The 23,660-nt window shown below is 40.9% G+C and overlaps 1 protein-coding gene across 1 annotated transcript in view; it reads left to right on the top strand.

The window, feature by feature from the left end:
• Positions 1 to 721: 721 nt before the first annotated feature.
• Positions 722 to 23,660, top strand: part of CFTR (CF transmembrane conductance regulator) — a 91,098-nt gene continuing 68,159 nt past the window's right edge. The window contains exons 1-5 of the mRNA XM_009466108.2: positions 722 to 869; positions 13,828 to 13,938; positions 15,229 to 15,340; positions 22,020 to 22,235; positions 23,155 to 23,244. Coding sequence (XP_009464383.2) covers positions 817 to 869; positions 13,828 to 13,938; positions 15,229 to 15,340; positions 22,020 to 22,235; positions 23,155 to 23,244 — 582 coding nt within the window. The 5' untranslated portion in view covers positions 722 to 816. The remainder of the gene's footprint in view (positions 870 to 13,827; positions 13,939 to 15,228; positions 15,341 to 22,019; positions 22,236 to 23,154; positions 23,245 to 23,660) is intronic.

Below are 23,660 nucleotides of genomic sequence, written 5' to 3'. Positions count from 1 at the left end.
GGCTGCGCTCGCCGCTCCCGTTTGTGCTCCCCCGGCTCGCCGCCCGCCCTCTGCCCCGAACCCCGCGCCGCTGCGCTCTCCCGCCGGGCCGCGCACAGGTGTAGGGTACCTGGTACCCACCCCAGCCCAGCCCCGGCTTCGGCTCCCCCGGGTATCGGGGGGTTTGCGAGCAGGCGGCCGGCGGGCTGGGGCGGGCTCTGCGGCGGGGAGCCGCGCTCGGGCGCCTCCGTGCCCCGAGGGGTCTCTCCTCGCTGCGCTGTCCCCGCCGCCCCGGGGCGAGGGCGGAGGGCGCGTCTGGAGCGGCGGTTTCGCCCCCGCGGCCCCTGGTCGGGCTCGGGGCTCGGTGCTGGGGGGGAGGCTGGGGACCCGGCGCGGGGTGGTGACTGGCGAAGCGGAGTCGGCAGGTGGAGGTAACGGGCTGGCCGAAAGCCGGCGGGGAGCCGGGGACGAGAGGGCGGCGGGGGAGGAGGAGAGGGTGCGGGCGGCGGCGGGGGGAGCCGCGGGGCGCGCCCGGTGCGCGGTGCCGGGCGCGGCGGGGAGGCGGGGGAGGAGGCGGCGGCGGCGGGGCAGGCAGCGCGGGGGCCGGGGCCCCAGCCCTCCCGCTTCGAACCTGGGCAAAGCAGAGGCGGGGAGAGGGGCCGGGGCAGGAGGCGGGCGGTGACATCAGAGCCGGCCGAGCGGATAAGGTGGGAGAGCCGCGGGAGCCGAGCGGAGCGGGCGAGCGAGGCGTCGGCGATTAGCGGCTGCCGCCGGTCCCCCGCGCACCGCACCGCACCGCACCGCACCGCGCCACGCCGCGCCGCAGCTCCGGGCACCATGCAGAGGTCCCCGCTGGAGAAGGCGAACATCTTCTCCAAACTTTTCTTCAGGTGGGAGCCCCGGCGCGGCGGGACGCGTGCGGCCCGGGGCAGCGGCGGTGCGGGGGGCTCAGCGGGGGCTCCTCTCCCCTCTGCTCTGCGGAGAAGGGGGCCGAGCGCTGGGCGCCAGTTAGCTCTGGGAACGTCTGGAGGGAGAGCGGTGGGACTCTCGCTTGTTGGCGAATGATGAGATCTCTCTGTTGTTGTTGCTGGGGTTTTAGCACCAGGAATGGGGTCTGTCTGTCAGGTGTCATAAAACCTCGCTGGACCCGGACGGATGAATTTATGACATAATTTGAGCAACCTTTGGTAAATTGCTCAACTAGTTAATCTGTTATTTCACTGTAAACTGTGAGAACAGGGTGGGGTGGGGGGAGCAGAGGGGAAATGCTCTCAGAGCAAGGATTCCTTCTGTTTGGTTTTTTGGGTGTTTAGCATGTGCTCAGTGTGCAAGTGTAATACAAGATCTTACTGGAAACGGTTCCTTGTAAGCCTTGAAAGTGTTCTCTTACAAGCAAAGTCCCTGGCACCTTTTCTTCCTCACAACTTCAAATGAAAAGAGAAGAAGGAGCCAATATAAACGCCTGGGCACAATATGGTTTATAAGACAATGTAGAAGACTGAATGTGTTTTACGTGACATTGCTAGAAATGACACTGCCAACTGGAAAGAGCAAATAATCTTTCTGGCTTTGGCCCACACACCACCATTTTTGCCAGGGTGCTGGTTCTCCCTTTTGTTACTTGAGGGTCTTTCACAAGGCAGGGAGGGGAGGGAGGAAATCTTGTGCAAGATGCGAACATGGTGACTGAAATGGGAACACGTGATGTAAAACCATAACATTGGCATGAGGTCTCTGCCTGAGCAACTGAGGGCTTTTAGCTCACTTTTTAATCCTTTTGGGCTAGCTTTCCTTTTCAGCAGGTTGGCCTGGACCTTTTTTAAAAGTTTCTTAAGGGAAGTAGGTCTGTGTGAATCGCTCTGCCTGCTTCCCCCACTTTGGCTCACTTTGGCCAGACAGGATAGCGGGGAATGACCCCAAATGTAACCTGTTCCTAAAGTTTTACAAACATCCAGGTAAAGGTGAGGGTCCTAGAGGTGTCCTCCAGTGGTGCTGCAGTGGGAAAGAAGCCGTACCTGCTCTCAAATGCTGATAGACCCAGGGAGTGCAGATGATGGGAGTGTAAGCCTTTACAAATTCTCCACAGAATAAGCTTCAGTCAGTGCTCCTGTCAAGTATAAGATCCGAATCTGTAGGAAACAAGGCTGCATATTAACTTCATTGCTCTAGGAGCTGCTTGTTCTGTTTCATTTGTTTTATTTGTAAAGCTTCTATCAGAGTAGTGTTCTCCTAGAACCCATGATGCTGAAGGTGTCAAGAAAAAACCCCAATAAGATAAAGCAAATACACTTCTGACTCCTACCTTAGTTAAAGTTCTTGTGGCTGAAACCAGATGCAGTTCATGCTCATTAAGTGCATAATTAGCCATCCTTGGGTCTGACCTGGTCTTTTAAAATCAAAGTCTTTAGGTCAATTAAATGACGTTTGAATCATTTTTATCATGCGTGATCCATTATATTGTACCAGCTATCTGACTGTAACTGAAGTGATAATAATTCAGTCTATAAAGTTAAAGAGATATTTATGATGAATATTGACTAGAGCAGAGAAATTTCTTCACAAAACTTTATAGTAACATGGTTTCATAGAAAAATAAGGCTATTAATGTAAAAATTCACTTCACTGGGTAAGAACAGCCAAAATTGTATGTGTACGTCTATTAAGTACCCAATAGTATTTATTATCTTCAGAATGATGTTTCTGTAAATGACAAAGTCTCTGCTTACTTGCGTTTTACCACATACACTGTGAATGTCTTTGTTTCTTCACAAATATTATACGAAATAATTGAAAAGGTCACAGAAGTGAAAGCCAGTAGATAAGAAAATGCATTACATCCAAAGTGGCAGCAACGATGTCTTTCTCTTAAAAATAAATACATAAATAAGCATTTGAAAAACATACATTATTTATAGCAATGAAACATGTTAGCTTGTTTTAAAATGCATCCCTTCAGTCTTCAAGGACTCCATCAGTTTCTGCCTCATCAAAAGCAGATCAAGATCAATGCTAAAGATTATTAAAAGGTAAGTTATCACAGAGCAAAGATTCCTCAAGGTATAAGAATTTCACAATACTTTGAAGTGTATTATTTGTGATGAGCTTTACAAAATCAGAAGCACTTGCTACGTATCAGTAGCAAGAGACCTGTCCACTCAACTGGAAACATCCACAAAGTAGTGATTAATGAGTGAGATTGGAACAAGGTTTTCTAAGATGTCAGAATATTTTGTTAGTGTTTTAACTGAATCTACACACATCATTGGTTTCTGATACTGATCGTATTTAGTAAAGCACTCCAGGACATGCCTACATTTTAGTACATGCTTTACTTCCATGAAAATGTGTGAGACGGAACTCCAGGGCATTATATCTGAAATAAGTAGTCAATTCTTTCTTTTTTAAAAAAAATACAAAACAAAAACGTGTGTATGGAAAAAGATTGCTTTTTCCAGTGATGATGAAATAGTTGCTTTCAAGTACAACATTGCAGAATGCTTCAGTGAAGTAACTTCTATAGGAGGCCCCTATGCAATTATGCGTAAAGTACCAATGTGAATATAATGCGATAAATTGAAGGTCGTGTTAGCAGAAGTGGTACTAAAGTATTAGTTGTTATTATTCATGAAATCTTGCTGATAAATGCAATATTATTATTTAATAATGTACAAGCTGTTATCAGCATCTTGATACTGATATCTGTAAACCTGTTGGCAAAGTTGTCTTCCTCCGTAATGTGTCCTATTTGAGCTGGAGGGATAGGTTTAAATGTGTTAAAGTCAGAATGGAGCTCCTTGCTCATAAGTGAATAATTTAAACATGCTTTGGGATTGTTTGTACATTTTTTCTTAATTCTTTATGCCAAAAAGTGAGAAACTGGCATGTGTATACAAGGAGTAGTCTCTTAGGGAAAATGTTACCTTTGGGTTGGATTCCTGAGATTAGCGACACTGACGGGGCAAAAAAAGAGAATTGCTTGGGATGGTCATGATAGGAAGTATCTAGACATTAGAAATCAACTTTCATCCTAAAATTTGAACACTTTTTGTTTAGAAACTGAGTTTTGGTGGTTAAGAAATGAGGTGTGAAGACAAGTAGTTTGAGATCTTCCATTATAAAACACTAGATATTGTGTTTGGGTTTTCAGGATTTCTTTTGTGTTTTGTTTTATTTTCCTTATTACATTTTCAGAGTTGACCCGTTTTGTTCCCAGCCACATGCAAGACATTTATCTGTGTGCTGGAAACTTTTTATCTTGTTTAAAGAAAATAGAGTTTTATGCAGAAACAGTCAGATGGTCATATGCTTAACTTCAAATTCATTGTGATGCTTCACTTTTGTCTTTATAACAGTTACTTATGTTCTTGGAGTTTTGTAGGGTCAAGGCCACGCCTTTTGTAGCAAACAACATCAGAGTACTTTGCAGTCACCTAGGTTTTATTGTAGATTAACTGAGATCAGGAAGTATTGTTACGGTTTTATTAAGGCAAGTTAATAAATTAATTAATTTTGAGCTGAGGCCCAGAACACTGAGTTATTGCTGGAGTTTCAGAAATGACTGCAACTTTGGGACAATTCTGGTTGGGTTTTGTTTGTTTGTTTGTTTTTACATGCAAATTTAGATATTTAAATACAAGTTCACAAAAGGCAATCCTTGTGCTCCTGTCCAACTCTGTAAGCATACACTTTTGCTTTGGTACATACCAAATGTGACAACTGTCTTGGCAGCACCGAGTAGTTCAGTGCCTGATTCATTATTAAATCCAGATGAGAAATACAAACTAAGCCAGCTTTTGTCTTCTAGCAGACTCCGTCCATCAGACCTGCTCTAGCTGCTGCTTTCTTTCCAAACCAGAAAGTAACCTGCTGCCTTTTTATACAGGTGTCCAGTGGTTCCAAGAACAGTTTAACGTGTAGGGGATAAATGTTGGATTCCTTCTTCTGCTGTGTGTGTGCTGCGAGCGGTAGGAAAAGGAATTCAGTTCTATACCTCACCTCTTCTAGGAAGTAGGACCAGCGTTACCAGTTTATGGTAGTGAAGGTGTTTTAGTGTGTTTTAGTTATCTATCTCTGGCTCAGCTAATCTTTTTAAAGCATAAGAGCAAGAGCGACTCTGTAGTTTACCGGGTAAGAAACTTGTTTGCAAGTCCTGATTTCTGGTCCAAGGGCACTTTTTATGAAGCCATTAGGGTGGATAACAGAATCCAGGATTTAAGTTTTGAAAGTACCTAGCCCATGAGCTACAGTCATGGTTATTCTTTCACTCTTTCCAGCTTAATTCAGTCTTAACTGCAAGTTTGAGAGTGCCTTGACCAAAATAGTTTCTGGTTAAAAGAAGGCATTTTCATAAGAATTAATTTGAATCCCTTCAGAGAAAGGAACTAAAGCCAGACCTGCCCTAGGCAGTCCCTGCTCTATCCTTGAACTGTGTATCTTAGGATTTGATACCAAGAGGGTACTTAGGATTTTGATTCCTGAACAGAGAAGGATTTATGTGCCTATTTTCCTGGAGAAGTTTGGGATTTAATGTGTACATTTGTCCTCAAAACTTCCCCTGAAACTGTTTTGAGTTCCTAAAAATCGCAGGTACTGTATACGAAGCTTAAAGACCTAATTCATGTCTATAAATTTCACTCCGGAGGGCAGGTGTCTGGAAGTTGTCATTTCCAACAGATATTTGGAGCATGCCCTATCAATACCTAGCTGTAGCATCTTGATCATCTTTCCTTTCTGATTAGGGAGCAGGTAGATTGAACTGCACAGTTTGATGGCTTAGTGGCTGGGACAGCTGGCTTAGACTCTTATACAAGGCAAATTTCTTGTAGTATATTCTTAAGGCCCTTTATGGGCCTAGTCCTGAGGACCTGTCTTTCACTGATCCCAGGTGGTCATAAATCCTGCACAGATGCAGCCGCAGCACAGATTCTGGCCCCGTGAGGTTGCCTGGTCATTTGTCTGTTGCCACAAGTGGTCCTTGGAGACCCGCTGGTCTGCCAGCCCTTCAGACCTGTTTGAAACGGCAAGCTTTTGGTCCTTCTGAAAGTCAACCCCCAGATGGTTCAAAGATGTACGTGCAAGTTTTGGACTCCTTTTGAAAACTTGACTTCTATTAGTAGTTCCAAGGTAAAATACAAAACTTGAAGCGAACTGGAGAAAGGATGCTGAGTCTCCTACTGTGAAATAATTTTAGCCACAGGAATACCTTCTCTAATAATAAGGCTAAATCGTGTCCTTGACTCGGCCTGATACTGCCTCCTTGGTCTAACGAGCAGAAGTGCAAACCCTGCGTAGCACAATGCCCTTCTCTGGCTGCTTCATACCTCTAAAGCACAGTTGCCTGTATCAAGTTGCATCTGAGTTTCTGAAATATATGTAAAGCTTCTTTTCCTCCTGCAGGAGGAAGACTTACCATCTTGATATTCAAAATGAAATGCATTTCAAGCATTTGAAAGATTTGCAGACCTGTCTGTACCTTTTTATTCTCCTCCATGCTTACTTGATTTTGGTGGGATAGAAAATAATCCATCCAAATCCTTGAATTCTTTTTTAATACCGTAGGCAATGACATGGAAAGTAGTTTTATTAACTGTATTACAGAGGCTTCTAAATGCCCTAACAGAAATTTCAAGTCTACTATACTAGGCACTGGAAAATATTTGATAAGGAAGTCTGTTTTGAAGATTTTAAACTCTAAGTAGATAACACAAAGGGTGGGCTAATAAGAAGTTTCCTTATTAGTTCTGTAGAGAAGAAACTGGGGTGTACAAGGATTGTGATTTGTCCTGGGAGCATGTGGTGGAGTCAGTGCAGACTGCCTGAGGTCTCCTGTCCAGGACTTTAATTGCACAAGGCTATTTCTGGTGTGACAAAGTTCCTTCAGAATATTTCTAGAGCAGACAATTATCACCTCTTTCATGCAAAAAAGTCTCAGTCTCTGAATATCTAAACTTTTGAATATACTAATTTTCAAACTGGTGAGAATAATGTGACTTATTCCAGGAGAGTTCTTCAGGTTGCCATTATCTTGATTTTTTTTTTTCTTCACACCCCCCTTCCCTGCCCCTGTTTGCAATGTAGGTATGTAGGTAGAGTGGTTGTAGGGGCAGGATGGGGCCAACCTGACAGCTGGGTAATAATGTGTCACATTGTCTTCTAAAATAAGTAAGTCAAAGGTCCAATTAAACTGTAGCATATAAGAAGACTTTAGTGATACACGTGTTACAGAATTTTGCAGTGTAAACTTGCAGATGCAATTTAGCTGCCTACCATGAGAGAGGGGGTACGCCTGGGTGAGACGAGGAAGAGCTCACAGGCTGTGTTTACATATCGCTCCCTCTCATAAAAACAAAAGGATCTGCATGAGCATTTTCACAGTCAGCAAGTAGCTAAACCAAGGCTACATTGTCATGAAGCTCCCAAAATTAGGAGAGAATAAATAGGCTTTTAAGATATATTTTGAAACGGCATTGTTTTTCCCTTGAAACCAGGACCCTCCTGCCTGTCAGATATGCGTAAGCATCCTTCCTTCAGGAGAGGGTAGGTGGGAGAGGGGATCAATCCCGAAAGGCAGCACTTGGGGTGGCCTGCTGCAATACTAATGCCTTGACTCCATGGGCAAGGTTGTGCCTTAGGAGAAAATCCTAAGTGACAGATGGGAAATGTATTTGGTTTCAGGTATATTCCCATGTTTTAATGTTGCTATTTATCTTTTTATAAACTTTTTTTCAACTTTTAAAATAAAGGATGTGAACCTCTATTGTATTGGAGTCAGTCTGATATTTAACTTGTTTCAACTTAACTCAGTTTAAGGTTAATCTATAAAATCTGGGATGCTTTTATTTCTCTGGAGGTAACAAACATGAAGAAAACAAAATCCTTCAAAAACCAATGTTGCTTTGCTCAAAGCCCAAGATCGTTTTGGAAATCAGATGATCTGCAACATTTTCTCATTAACTTGCAAGGGTCAGGCTGAGGAGTGGCAGCATCAAATACCCAGAGAAGATGGCAAAAAGCAAGTAGTAGGAGAAGCAGCCCATAATTCAGGATTAATTCCTTATTGTTGTAGTGGCAATTTACCTTTTGATACTTGGTATTTAAATTAAAAAAAAAAAAAAAAAAAATCTTCCCACCTTCCTCTTCCTTCATTTAACTGCCACAGATCTGTTCACCAGTTTTGAAAGTGTTTGTACCTGATCACATGTCAGTCACTGAGGTTGGAACAAATTACAGATTTGGAAAGGGCCATTGCACCTGATGTGCCACTGTATGCTCATTTGTTATGAAAGGTATCTGTACATGCGTGGCTAAGGCAGTGGAGTGCTAAATTGGATGAAATTTATTGGTATCACATTAGTGACACATCTGGGAGGTTTTCAAATGCAGTTCAGTCATGAATAGCACAGCTCTGTTTGCTGATGCAAACTTTCTGCAGTGTTCCTTGCCTATTTTAAGTGTCTTTCAAAGGACTAGGTGAAAGAAATCTGTTTCTCTTATTCTTGCTACGGGATATATAACGGAGGAAAAGACTGAAGATGAAGAAACGTTCTCTCCTAGTCAGTCTCACTCTAGGTATATGCTGAAACAGCCTTGCAAACCCTACTCATAGCACATCATCACCACTATGTTATTCTGATAACTTTGTTAAAGAAAATTGTGGTATATATATTACACTTGATTTTGGTATCTAAACAATTGACAGAATGTATTCTGTCCTTGTATGATACACTACTTAAATATCTTTATACCCCTTAATGTACTTCATTTTTTCTCCCAAAATAGGTCTTGGTAGTTCTGCAAGCTGAAATACTTTGACCATTTTACTAACTGTAAGGAAAAAATATTTAATTTCTGCTAAAAATCTGAATCTCAAAAAACATTTAGAGATTAGATAATAATCTGAATAAGTGTCACTTTGCAAAAGCTGGGCATAAAAATGCAAGCCTTCCCCAAGAACTGCTGTGGAGTAATCCTAATTAAGATTCGTTATTGAAATCCTGGGGTTTCAGCAGAACATTGATTATTCTTAAAATGGTGCTGCTCACAGCTAGTGGCAGAGTCAATGATGTTGCAGCTAAATATTTTCCATGCCAAATAATGCCTCATGGAGAAGAATTGTTTATTAAAGAAGAATTTTAAATCTTAATTTTAGTGATCTGGAAAAAAAAAGCAGAAATGAGTAGGGTCTGCAGTTACCTTCCGTTTTTGAAGCCCTGCAACAATTATGTATAAATATTAAGCTCAGTGTTACATTTGCCTGTTTTAAAGGGAAAATGCTAAGGATTTAGTATAGGTTTCAGAATATATAACATATTATTTCAGCAGGCTACCATTTGAAACAAAATAACTGCAACCCTACTCTGTTGAGGATAACCAAGGCACAGGGATTAGGCCGTGGTGCCTGGCAGTTGTGCTCTGTGGGCGCGCTGACTTGTCCCATCTGTTAGCAAGGATCATGCAGAGCTAGGGTCACCCTTTACGGCGGCATTGCAGGATGCTCAGAGAAGAGGGCTGGTGGAGATCATCTTCTCTTCTGGAGAAACATGTTTCGAGTGTAGTAGAGCTGCCACCTCCAGTATGAAGTAAGCAACGATTTGCAATTTGTTCTGCTGCCGGAGTGATGGATATCTTTTGAGAGAGAATGGGAGTGCAGAGCCCCTCAGAGAGTCCTGGCTGGTTTGACTTTTTGTGAATGTCTGAGATCTACGTGGGTACCTCAGTCTTTTCCTGCAGTGAGTAGGAATTCGTGGCTCTACAAACACCTTGTAAAACTTAGGCTTCAAAGCATCATAATCATGGCTTGATTGTGTTCCCTGCCCCCCCCCCCCCCCCAACTGTTAAAAGAAGGGGTAAGATAAAGCCACAGGCACTTTTCTTGCTCTGTCTCCATCAAGATTTAGGTCCAGTTCCTTAGGAGCTGCAGGCACTATGCCTAACTATGTTGCACACAGGTATCGATGCTTTGTAGAAGGAAGTGAAGCCGTGGTCGCCTTTGCACTGCTCAGTAGATATTGCCATGTTGTGCACAGGACACCTGTTGAAATGGTACCAGCCTGATCAGGACCCTTGCAGGAGAGCTGCTCTGCTTTCCAGGTCTTGGATAGCCCAGCCCTGCTGCTCTCACTGTCCCAACGCCCTGTGCTTCTTGACCAAGAGGGTCTGCTGGAGCCAGGGAATCCCTGTGCCTGGGAGGAAGATCTGGGTGGTTAGCTTAGCAACACGGAGGCTCTTTCTGTCTTCAGTGACATGCAAAGCAGCCTTAAGGGAGAGTCAAATCCTATTGACAAGTTAACAGTCTGTGTTAATACTCTCTGGAAAGCCAAAGACATCTGTCCTATCGGTACAATTTTCTTGAGTGGGACAAGGCTGAACATGCTGGAGAAACAAATAGCTGTAGTAAGAAATCTATTATTTATTGCTAAAGTGAATGATAAAGAAATGGTCATTAGAAATCTACCAAAAGAGAAGTTCAAACAGTATGTTATGTATATGATATTTACATATCAAGCTCATAAGGTATTTTTTGCTACAGGCAATCAATAACAGAGGTGGAACTTGTTTTCCTTCTTTTCTTCTTTCCTACTCTACACCCTTGAAACTTGTCCCCTGCTGGGTTTCATGTGTGTGTACCCATAATAACATTCCTAGTTAGTGGCAAAACTCTGACAGCACTACAGGTTTCTCTGTGAAAGAGTTCATTAAATGCCAGCCAGTAATCCGGTGGCATTTGCTAACGTAATGCTGTAAAGCCAGTCTGTTTCCCTTCCTTCTTGTTCTCTTCCTTTCAAAAGAAATTTCTCGTTCTCTGCAAACACGAGAAGAAAAAACTCAGAATTAACACTGGCAAATCGTTTCTGTTAAGCCAAAAATGGAAGAGCCATATTCATTGACAAACTCTGACTGAGCTGCGTTACCTGGTGATAAAGGAACATTGATAACTACAGATTATATTGCCAGTTAAAATGAATTTATAGCCATTTTGCATTTCAAAACTTTGCAAAGAATCTGGAGCATAATGGTAAACTCGATGCTACTGGAATCTGGCAAAAGGTTGTTTTTAGGAGATGTTTATGTATTCTAGGTCTAGTATATTCCTTTTCATAAAACATATACTGTCTCCCACAGTTCTTGACAGCACAACCCAAGCAGCTGTTAAAAATCTGCCTTGAGACAAACAGCACGTGACAGGCCAGCTCCTCCCACGATTACCACTCCAACATGAAGCCACTTGGCAGAGCTCACAAATTGGCCAGATCTAGTTAGGGTGGGACTTCCGAGCAAGGCCAGGGCAGCTAGGAGATGAACATCTCTGTGCAAGCCCTGCACCCAGCCTGTGGTAGGAACCTGGCTGCAGCCTAGGGAGGTCCCTGGGAAAAGGTGTCAGCACCACTCCTTTAGCTGGCTGGAGGAGTTCATCTACCATAGCTGCAGCTACCCTGATGAGCAGAGATATGAAGACAAGGACTGCCCTAAGTCTGTATCAAGCTTGTTGACTTGAGAGAGGAGGGTGGTTTAGGGACCACATAATTTTGGTGGCACTGATAAGTGCACCTGATTAAGCACCGAGTAGAACAAGAGACATTTCTTGGAGTACAGGAGATCTGCTAAGCATGCCACCTTCTCCAAATGATAAAACAGTCGCTCTGCTCGCTTTCTAAATGCAGTCACGTTTTGTTACTTCAGGCAGTGGCAAAATGCCAGGGTAGGTGCTAATCAAAAGTATAAATAAAATCAAGTGTGTGGAGGGAAACAGCACAGTGAAAAATGTTTTCCCAAAACATACAAGGCCTGAAACTGTAAAGCGTTTCTCTTTTGTAAAGACAAGTTGGGAATTGCTTATTGCAGTCTCAAAGCATTATTAAGGAGCTCAGCAAGGTTATTACTTAGCTACGGTATTGGGAATTAGAGAGGTTGCTTAGGAGGTACTGTCACTTACTTGCATTAGCTGCAGTAGTGGTTTAGTGTCCCATAACTTGTATGGATTTTATCTTTGCAAAAATATCTGCATATACGGAACTTTTGGTGAAGCCAGTCCATGAGAGTTTCTGTTCCCAAGGGACAGGGATTAGCCATTTCTCCACAAGATATGCACAAAGCCAGTGGCAACTGGTCCTTTCTGCCCTCAGGAGCTGGCAAAATACAAATCAATACCTGATTTGTCATTTGCAGTGGCCATGAACTGACATAACAGTATTATTTGAAATTTAGGAGTTTTCTTCTAATCTATCTTACTACATCCCTGAAAACATTGGCCCCTATTTCCAGTAGTAGTAAAGTTTATGGATGTTTTATGAATGACTCTCCCAAGTGGACTCTCCTAGCTGCCTTGCTGTAACATACCACGAATCGCGTGTTATTTCTCAGCTACACTGGTGTCAAAGACTGAGATAAAGCCCATATGATTCGTCTGAAACTGTAATATGATCGCAGAAATGAAGGATAATCTTCTAATTTCTTAGAACACATTCTCTTTGCAGTGCGTGTGATAGAACTGTTCACTTGGGAAATATCTTTGTGCTTTACAGAATTATGGGGATTATAGACTGGTGTCTCGTACGATTCATAACTTCATCAAAGTATATGTTAGAGTGTGCATGTGTGTGCACACAGTTGCACACAAATAGGCTTTGACTTGTGCTAAGGTCTTTTTGCACTTGTGTAGTGTCTAACAACGTTCTTTTACATTTGTGTCAACCGCTTTGCACCATCAGAGTTGCAATTGAGAATGTGGATTACTTTGTGTGTATGATACATGTTCTTACAGGCATATGGGTAAGCATCTCCAATAAGCTGTTTTTATTTTCTAAGTGACCATGAGAAACATCTTTGCATTTCTTTTGCAATTTTGTTAACTATTGTCTGTAAAGAGAATTTAAAACAAAAAATTCTGAAATGATTGAGGTTTTGCAGATCATAACTTTTATCATAATCATAAATCATGCGGGTGGTTTTTTTACAAAGTGTGTTTACATATGGAAGCATGACAGCAATCAACCACAAGCTACTTCTTTCACAGGCATTTCGGGTTTTTTTTAAGGAAATATTTTTTAAAGTTGGCAGTAAAGCAGAAACTCAAATAGTTTCAAAATACACTATTAGTTCTTATAGTTGCTTGTCTATGTTTTGGTTTAGTCCTGTGCTTTCAAAAAGATTTCCGAACACAACCTGCTGCAAAATTTTGTACAAGCTGGCACTTGGGGATCTGTAGGCCTTTCCAGAGCTGTATTGTTCAATAAAATTAGTAATGGCTTATAAAGATTTTCTCTACAGAGTAGCCATTCTAGAGTTTTTTCCTGCTTTGGTTTAATTCAGTGTGCCCTTTAAATTTGAAAAAAGAAATGCAAAATGTTTACATATGGTGGATGCAATGAAGATCTTATGAGGAGTCCTGTGAAAGATCAGTTGTTAAGTGCATGCGGTAGTCTAAGCTGTCAAAGGAACATTCAGACTATATTAAGATTTCTGTCTCATAGGAATGAAACTTATACATCCAATTTACTGTAGTTCTGATTTATTATTCATTTATATGGATATAGCATGTATTTGGAAATACAGTACAAAGGTTTCAATCCCCTGTTCATTTGTCTGCTACTGACTGAATAGGAAGTTTGGGGCATGATGCCACCCCAAAACTGATAAAATACAACAGTTTTGAAATTATTCTTTTAATGTTATGTTTGTCAATACAGTTTTGTAAATGCAATGCAGAGCTGCACTATATTATGTCATGTGTGTGTGTGTGTACACATAGACATACATGGGTGTGGTGGACAAAACATTCAGGGTGAGGCAATGGAACTCCAGAATTAACCTCAGAAACTGGTGATATTTTAATTTTTTTTTTCTGCTTAGATGGACAAAACCAATTTTGAAAAAGGGTTACAGACGACGGTTGGAGCTGTCAGATATTTATCAAATCCCTTCTGCAGACTCTGCTGATAATCTTTCTGAAAAACTAGAAAGGTATGAAAGATTCATGCAATAACTTTGTTTCAGAAATCACACTGTGATTTTCATTAAACAGCTGTTGGATAAAATGTTTAAATAGCATTGGGTGCAAGCTGGTTGCACCCATTGACTGGCTCAAGTGTGTCCTCATTCAGCACGCAGTTGTCCTTTGGAGCTGACTGGGATCCCTGGTGCACATGTATCACTTAAATTCTCTAAATTTCTATATACAGGTACCTGTGACATCAGTCCATTAACTAGTGAGGCTAGACTCACAGTTTCAATGTACATTCCCTATCTGCTGTTCTTTCTTCCCAAAATATCCTTGTAAAACCTAGTTTTATTTTTTTCTTCAACAAAATAACATTCTTAATTTGCTTTGATACCACCGTTAAAAGACTTTAATTGCCTCTGCAGAAATCATGCCCTGACTTTCCTCATTTAGTCTTCCTCTCTTCTCTACCCTGTTTCAGTGGGTCCAAATTCAGGTGCAACACTTGGGACTAACTTTTACAGGTAGAAGTGCCTAAATCTGGTTCTTCTCCCTCAGCCTCTGGTATAGCTTTCTCTGGCATGCCGAGGCGGCTCACATCTGCACTGTTGGGCCAATCCAATTAAACTTAAGTGCAGTGTGACATACATATTCAAAACTGGCAGAAAGTATTGAGAACATCAGTATGCTTAATGCATTTTTATAGTTTATAAATGGAAAATTTTGGTTCTTTAATATTCTATTGAAAAATGGAAAACAGAGTTAGCTGAGGAAATTCTTAGGAGTGCTTTAATCTGTGAGTTGAATTTTGACTACACATCTGTTTTCTGTATGTAGCATTGCTTCTGATCAGCAATTTATTATCGAATAGAAAATTATTGTCCCAGCAACAGGTTAAAATAATGCTGTGCAGTAGAAAAGTCACATTTTTGATGCTTTGTTGGTGTTTTCTTTTTTTGCAGACTGGAAGAGCTCCAAAACATTTATTTGCCTATTATTTGTGCTTTGGTCTTAAGTACAGCAGGTTTCTTTAAAACATACAATGTGACCTTTTCATGAATTAATTCCCTGTGGGGTGATGTATGGCTGAGTATTTAAAACTGCCAAATATGTGGCTGAACCAGGTTTGAACTTTTATTGATCTATCAAGTCAATGAAGGCCAGGTCTTTGGGGTCTCTGCAAAGCTTGCTTTCATTAGTCACCTTAGCTAAATCTCCTTGGATATACTTGAGTGAATTGAAGTATGTCAGAGCCATAGACCCATGTATTTGCTCACGCAACTAAATGGTCTTGTTTTTCGGTTCCTTTTCAGAGAGTGGGACAGAGAGCTGGCAACTTCAAAGAAAAAACCCAAACTTATTAATGCTCTTCGACGATGCTTTTTCTGGAAATTTATGTTCTATGGAATAATGTTATATTTAGGGGTAAGATTTGTTCTTCTCTTCAGTAAACTTTTAGTGTTCCATAAGTAGATCCAAGTCTTAGGGACTGCTAAATTAATACAGAATCCTGTGAACAGCTACAGATTTTGCTCTGTGTATTGCTTATAAAGATGATAAATACAGAGAGATACTCAGGGATCTTAATTAAAAAAAGTATTTTCTGATAATGTGTTAATATCTTTAAAACATACATATTAATGATTTTGAAATGCATATGGTGCTAGGTGCTGGCATATGCTTCTCCAAGTACAGGTAGAGCACCTGAATTTTTGTATCACTGCTGAACTAAAGTAATTATTTTCTCATGGTACGGTTTTTAAGAAGTTTCTAAAGAATTTTGTACCCTTACATTAAAACAAATGACAGTGCAATTTCACATGATTCGATCAATTTTGTCAAAGTGACTATCAGTCAGCTTCACAGTGAAATGCTTTATTCAGGTTTACATATGCAATAAACGAGTTGTCTTCATTTGTGGTAACAATTCTGTATAAATAACCATGCGAAATATGCTTGGATCTTGGTGCTGTTAGTGCTCCAAAGTGTATGATCAGGAACTTGATGTGGAAGTCTGAACTGATTATGTTTATCACCTTTCCAACATGATCATTAGGATTACCCTGACTTACCAAATGCCACCTGTTTGACAATCCTATCACTGGGGTTAGGAGATGGGAAAATAGTTTATTGTTAATGATGTCTCACTAGGTGTGTTGGATAGCCAGACTGTAAATCTGAAAATGACTGTTAACCAATATGCACATTAAACATCCATGTTATTTTCAAGTTTCTGCAATTTAGTAGTAAAAGTGAGATATTAAACTCCCTGCTTCTCTGCTCAAAATGCTGTGGTATCAGAAACTGCAGCTATAATAGCCCAAATGGCCCGAAGTGGTCAGAAGTACTCAGATAGTCAGTGTTTTCAGATGTGAGACGGATCTCTAGGCCAGATTTTTATTTTTGCAAGGTTGATACAGAAAGGAACTAATTCCACTGGTATTAGTGTTGAATGTGATCTAGTTTAGCTGTACTTTCAAGATCATGGATTGGGCAGAAGAAAAGTGGAAGGGGAATTTATGGAAAATAGCCCACAAATGCCTCTGAAGTTCATATTGCTTGCTATAAAACCAAACTCCTCACTTTCTATCGAGTATCCCAAGGAACTATTCTAAGAGAACAGCAGAATTATACAAAAGCAAACCTTCATGCCCATTAGAATGACCCCTCTCCCAGGCAGGAAGCGGAGAGTAGTGTGGAGTTGTAATCACGCCCATGAACTTGCTACTGGCTCCTCTGTACAAGGGAAATTTCAAGCCAGGTAGATCTTCTGGTAGGTAGATGAAGAAAGATCATAATCTGCTCTATGGCAGCCATGCCAGATGTATGCTAAGTCAAATCACACCAGCACCTGTACCCTCAAGTTTTAATAGTTTTGTATAAAACGCTTGGAAGAAATAAATAAGAATATCCTGAAATATAAAACACAAGTCCTTTACTACATGCAGACTTTTCAGCATTAAAAGGGAACTTTTTAAGGGTGAAGTTTTAATGCATCAGGCGGTGTTTCAGGTCAAAGAGTGTTTTTCAAGTTAAGTATCGAACTTGGAGCCTGACTTCTGCAAGTTTTATGCTGGAATGGTTCCACCCCAATAAACTTCCATGGAGTCCCTCCTGTTTACATGGCTGTGTGAAAGACAGGCTAATCTTGCAGATTACAAAATAGGCAAATTTATTTAGGGTCCTGGGGTGAAAGTCCTGTAAAATATTCATAAGTGTATTAATTTGGACTGCTAACGAAGAAAATGTTCTGGATTAGATCACTATGAATTTGATTTGGATAATTAATAATGGATTACAATTTCAGATTGGATTTTCCCCTAAGAATTATGGAAAAACTGACTGCTTCTGTCTCTTGTAACATCGTGTCCAGGGGAAATGAGTATCAGTAATAGAATCAGAAATTCACGAAGTAAAATGCTCTAAAGAAAAAGGAAGAAATGCTCTAAAGAAAATGTAAATGGCTTCCCTGAAAATGCAGCATTCACATACTTTCTAGTCTATAAAAAAACTTAGGATGTACCTCAGTCTGTCATGCTGCTTCATGAATTAAAAATAAAAACAATCTACAGGCCTTAATTTTTTGCAATCCCATTTAGATTGTCCCCCAGGTGTATCTCATAAAGAACAACTCTGAAATTTCTCAGCACCAAGGCTTGATTTTAAAAGTAAAACCTAGAGTGAAAAAGTTCTTTACATGCTCTTTTTGCTTTTTTCTCATGGATAGATACACTCACACGTGCATGTACACGAATTCTGGTTAAAATAGGGGAATCCAGAAATTAGCTCCCAAGCCAACTTTATTCTCTCCCTGTTTAAGTCTCTCTAACTTGTTGGGCTCTTCTCACTAACAAAGAGCCTCAGATCTCCTCTCACTGCCTCTCGCCTCGGTCTGAAGTCACCACTGCTGCAGATCCGATTCGAGAGACCTGCCGTGCTTGCCTTCTGCTACACAGGGCCTGCACAAGGAGAAAGGAGGGGAGATGATGGTTACGGTGCTGTCTGTGCTCACTCTGGAGGGCTTTTCTGTGCCACATCCTGGGCTGTTTGACTGTTGTGCAGGGCTGGTGGAAGGCAACGTGGCTAGAATGGAAGTTGATGAGTCAATCATTTGCCTTTGTCCAGGTGGGGCAGTTAACCATCTAGGACAGGGTCTCTTGGTATCTACAGGGCTGGGTAATAACCCTTCTCTCTATACTCCTTCACCTTGTTTGGTGACTTCTCTGGGATAAGACTTTCTTTGTGGACTCCTACACAATTCTGTCTTTTATTTGCTTCTGCCATCTCATTACTGCCTTGAATTTTTTAACCTTTTTCCTCACCAAGCCAGCAACTCCTTATTCATGTCAGGTTTGTATTTTAATAAAAACCCAGCAGTTCTACAAATTTAGCCTACCATACAATATAATAGGTGTTCCTGCACAGTCTGCCATCTGAAAATGTCGCAGTAATGCATTGCTGTTAAAAGTTAAGCAGTGTCTCAGGGCTTCTGCAGGCAGTTTTGGGGATAACTTCCTTTCCCAGAGTACAGGCAAGTGAAGTGTGTGTGGGCATGCATGTGTGGGACTGTGCAGGGTTGATTTCTCCATGCAGACTTTTTTAATGGGATACAATTTTAGACCAGGGGAGGACAGAACAGGACTGCAGGATTTTGATTCGTATTTGTTTGTTTGTTTGTTTTATTTCTTTAAGAAATCACAGATATGCGATTCAACACATAGGAAACAAAATCTGTACCTTTCACAATGAACATGGAAAGATTAAATCTTAGTTTAAATTCTTGATTCTGTTATCATTAGTCTTCATTTTATTGAAAGCTGTAAAAGGAAAAACTCACTGCTAAAGCTGCTGGTGTTCTTTTCAGGCCCTGCTCACGGAAATTAATGGGAGCTTTGCCATTAATTTGAATGGGGACAGGATGTTGTGCCGTATTGGCATAGGTGCAAACAAGTTGTGCGTTCTTTTGAACTTCACCTTCCTTTCAGCTCTTCTCTTGTCTAATCCCTGAGCCGTTTTCATGGTACCTTTCTTGGAGTGTGATTTAAACTCTGCTGACATCCCTGCTGTTTGTGTAGTTGTCATTGCAACTGGCATCACAGCTTTGCTCTCATTAGGTCTGGTAGTTTTTCCATCTCTCCCTTTCCCCTCACGCGCCGTAGGTAATGATGTTATTGCAGGGTGGACACTTGCGCTCTGGCCCCCTAGAGTACTACGACTCTCCCTCATAAATAGTGTGTTAGGCACGTTGAGTTACTGCACTTAATGTATCTGCTCCCCTGCTGTTTGAAACAGCTTCCATGCTTCACCTCATCAGCAGATGTGTCTTCCAATTTAAAGCAAAGACGGTATGGCAGTGAAACAAAGATCTTGCTTTTTAGCACGATACCAGCTAACAAATTGGGTACTTTGCTGTGAGGATCAGTTTGATTCTACTTACATTTTTCTTTTATATTCATCCCCCTGAAATGTATATTTCCACTCAGACACAGCAGCTGCTAACATTACCTTAGAAATGGTTTTAGTATCATATCCCAAAGGACCCTAATGAGGATTTCCTGAAGTTCTCGCATATAGGTCACGGGTGTGAGTGAGGAGGCAGGGAGGGATATGAAAGTCCTGAAACACTTGGGCATATGCCAAAACAGAGATGTGCATTATTGTCTTCAAATACAGAGTGATTGAGCATATGGGGGATACACATAACGTAGAAGTTCTCATTGCGTAAGAATAGCCATACCAGATCAGATTAGCACAGTATCCTGTGTCATACTCTCATTTCTCTTCAGATCTTTGCTCTTTCAACTAAGATTTCTGTGAGGGAGATGTTTCTGAGTTTCTCAATGGCCTATGATGAATGCAGTGGGAAGAGCAAGGACAGGAGAAGGAAAAACACGACTCTTGAAAACTGGATTTTCTGTTAGGTGCACAAATCTCATTCCCTTTTTTAGGCAGGTCATTCTAATCAGTTTATTTATCCATGTTTATATCAGTGGGTAATTTTGAGGCTACAAAAGGAAAAGTGAAAAACAGGTAGTTCTGCTTTCATTTGTATGTAGACTACATAATAATATCTTTGGTAAGTAAACTGATAGATCTCCACTGTAAACCAGTGGATTTTTACACCTGATGAAGTAGCAAATGATTTGGCTTATTGCCAGCCATTATTTTACCCTTTAGCCTTAGTAAATCACCTTTTTTTCCAGTGAGCTAGGCATGTGTGCAATGCCTTTATAGTGACAACAAACACAGCAGCAGAGCATGGCATTTTCACTGGAATAAGACTAAATAAAAAAAAAAACTTGCTATTTTAAGCCTATATATAAAAGCTTATCTTGGAACCTCTGAGAGTATGAAAGCACCACGTTGTCCTTGAGAGGTGACTGTTTTGTATTTTGTGAGTTTTGGGGAGTTTTGGTTTGCCGCTTCGGGATGCATATGGTCTAAGCACAGCTGCCTTGGGTCGTGTGTGTTTTAATAAACACTCCTCCCTTTGCCTACTAATAACACTGAAGTCTTTGTCAAAGCTGGCTCCAGGTTTACAGCATTTGTGTTTAATTTGGGAAATGTAGTGCGTAGCACTGGTATGCTATTTGAGATGTAAAATTTCATCTCTTCTGTGGAAAAAGTGAATGATGAATATCAGCTCCACCAACGGTGACATTTAAAAGGGGTTACATTACAGGTTGTAGAAGTACTTGGAATTGCTCTTGTATAAGAGACCAAAAGGAACTCAAAGGAGAAGGAAAAAAATTAAAAGGGATTTTCCCAATCTATTTATCACTGTAAAACATTACAGCTGAACTTCGCTAGTTCACTTCTCTCTGAGTCCCTGTATGGTGGTCGGTGTGGTTTTCAACCGGAAGGCAGTACTAATAACTTTTTGGCAGAATTTAACACATCTGCACAAAGAAGAATTCAATAGTTTCTTGCTATTCCTGAAGTATTAGATGCTTTCTGCTGAGACACAATGGAAAGAAGCATAAGGAGACATGCGTAAAAGTTCTTAGCACTAAGTATTTTTACAGTGAATGTAACAATGAAGCAAAGGAGCACATACATACTTCACACCCTTCAGAAGCTCATGCAGAAGATAAAGGCAAATTGTTAGACTGCAGCACACCTATGGTTTTTGCAGTTCTTGGGGAAGGATTGGGGAAGGAAAGAGGGGGCAAGAGGCAGAGATGGAAAAGGATGAGGTTATAGGATTGAAAGGATGAGAAAGATGGGGACGTGAAGGCACATGGAAGGCAAAAGTGAGATAACGCTAGTGGGGTTTACTTACAACAGAAAAGGAGGCAGGCTAAGGTAAAGTCATGGCTATAGCAGATCATTTGGATGCCTTGCACTTTAGCAGTTTGATACCCCCTCCTTTTCGTCTCCTACTCTGGTCCTCTACCATGTTACTCATCCCAGGATGAGAAGTGCTGGGGCTGCCAGTGCAGGAGAGACTGGTTTCTCTCTGGGACTTTTATTAAACTTGCCCCCCGCCCCCCCCGCCCAATTTATGCCCTCTCATCCTGCTTTTGTTACAACCCTGGATACAATGTCTAGAACTGTTGGGTAGGATGATCCAAATTGTTTATACTTTTATTCTGTTGCTATTTCCATTTACTTTATGTTTTAGCTATATCGTCACAGTGTTTTTCTGTTGGTGTTCATTTCGGGAGCTCTGACTCTTCCTGTGTCCTGTAAGCCCAGTAAAGTGCAGTGAGAACTGTTCCCTAGGGGCCAAAACAGAGACCCAGCCTGCTAAACTGGATTCAGTCATATGATGTGGCTAATCCATTACAACTCTGAAAAGTAAATGTGGAAGCTAATCTCAGTTATCGCTTTTGTAGAAAACGATCAAACAAAATTTACAAACTAGATTTGCTTTGGTGGAGTTGCAGGAGCATCACAGATTAAGAGAGCAGTGAGTGGTCTCTTCTCCTGTGCAATTACTGCAACTCTCTGTGGTCTGCACAGCAAACAGACCTGGCTTCCTCATTTAAGATATAAAGCTGTAAATCTCAGTTGGTAGGACTTGAAATTAAAATGTTAACCATTTTGAAAAAAATGAACAAACTACTGACCAAAATTATTTTTCTCTTGTTTCCATCTGCAGGAGGTCACCAAATCTGTGCAACCCCTTCTGCTGGGAAGAATAATAGCTTCATATGATCCAGACAACTCTGACGAAAGATCCATAGCCTACTACCTGGGCATTGGCTTGTGCCTTCTCTTCCTTGTGAGAACACTACTCCTACACCCTGCTATATTTGGTCTTCATCATATAGGAATGCAAATGAGGATAGCTATGTTTAGCTTGATTTATAAGAAGGTAATTGTTTCATTTACACACAAAACCAAACCTCTGTCTGTAGCCTATGTAACTTTTAGGCCAGTTTGTTGAAAGATTGATAGTTTTATTAGTCAAGGTACACAAAGTACACAAAAGAATAATGTGGCTGACATCAGTTTCTGACAGCTCTCCATTTTCTAAGTCCAAAGAATTAAATACTCATCTACAGTTGGTTTGAATGAAGTCAGCCTCTGTGTGAGTTCAGACTTACTGGATATGTGGTGAGACGCCTTAATTGTTCTACCACTGTGCTCCTGTTATGCACGTGTATTGCAAAGGAAGAACACCATATGCTGGTGGCCAAAGAATATTTTCAGGAGGATTAGAGGTGAAGATTTAAACAGTAAAAATAACATAGATGGGATGGAGTTTGAATAATACTGTGTGAGATCTCTGTAGCATGAAGAATCAACAGATACTGATGCATCGCATGTTCACAAATCCAAAGATTTAAAAAGGTGTTTGGTTTTACCAATACCAAAAGCAGCTAATTTAAACCAACATGTTAGTAACTCTAGTATAAAGCTCAGTGTGAAAACATCTTTCAAAAATATTTGTCAAGAGAGGCACAGTAGGAGATTTTTGAGGATACACAGCAGCACACAGCATGCATGCTTAATTAAAACTTGCATTTGCATATATATCTATATACATAAAATATGTAACAGAAAGCAAGCACTACATCAATAAATCAATATTTTTAAAGCAGTTTAATGGCTATATTAAAGTCAAGCAACATAAATAACAAGTTTAACGAGACTTTCTTTATAGCATAAGCAGATAAGTGTATTGTTATTTATACTACTGTACCATTGCCTATTATTTTTATCTGTATTTATTCTGTTTTATGGGGATGAGTGACATAGCCATTTTTCTATGGTTTTGTTTTCTTTTACAGATCTTAAAACTCTCAAGCAGAGTTTTAGATAAAATAAGTACGGGACAATTGGTCAGTCTTCTTTCCAACAATCTGAACAAATTTGATGAGGTACGTCATCGGTTGTTTAATCCACTTGGTGATCCATCAAATACAAATGCAATACTTCAAGCTGTTCATGACAAATATTAAGGAAGGAGCATAAATGACGGACTGCACTGAGTGGTCATTGTAGATATAAAATGAATCACTTCCTTAAGAAAATGTATTGGCATGTGGTCATGGAAATGCTTGTCCTGATACTGATGCCATCCTTTATCTCCTATGCTGATTAGTAGAGGAAACCTAAAAACAAGGTGTACCCTAAAAACATGCTTGTTCTACAGTCCAGTGAGAACCTGCCAGGAAACCTCTGGGTTATGCAGTTGGTTTCATAGAGGTCAGAACTTGCTGGTTCAGTCCTTCCATCCTCTTTTCCTGACCACCGTACCTTTTTACTATGGTGATCCAGTCCGTTCCTGCCATTG

Source organism: Nipponia nippon, unplaced genomic scaffold (assembly GCF_047370975.1).
Source record: "Nipponia nippon isolate SJK-2023a ecotype South Korea unplaced genomic scaffold, ASM4737097v1 scaffold_3, whole genome shotgun sequence".
NCBI lineage: Eukaryota > Metazoa > Chordata > Aves > Pelecaniformes > Threskiornithidae > Nipponia > Nipponia nippon.
The sequence above is the reverse complement of the archived record's forward strand: the minus strand, read 5'-3'. Positions and strand labels throughout refer to the sequence as shown.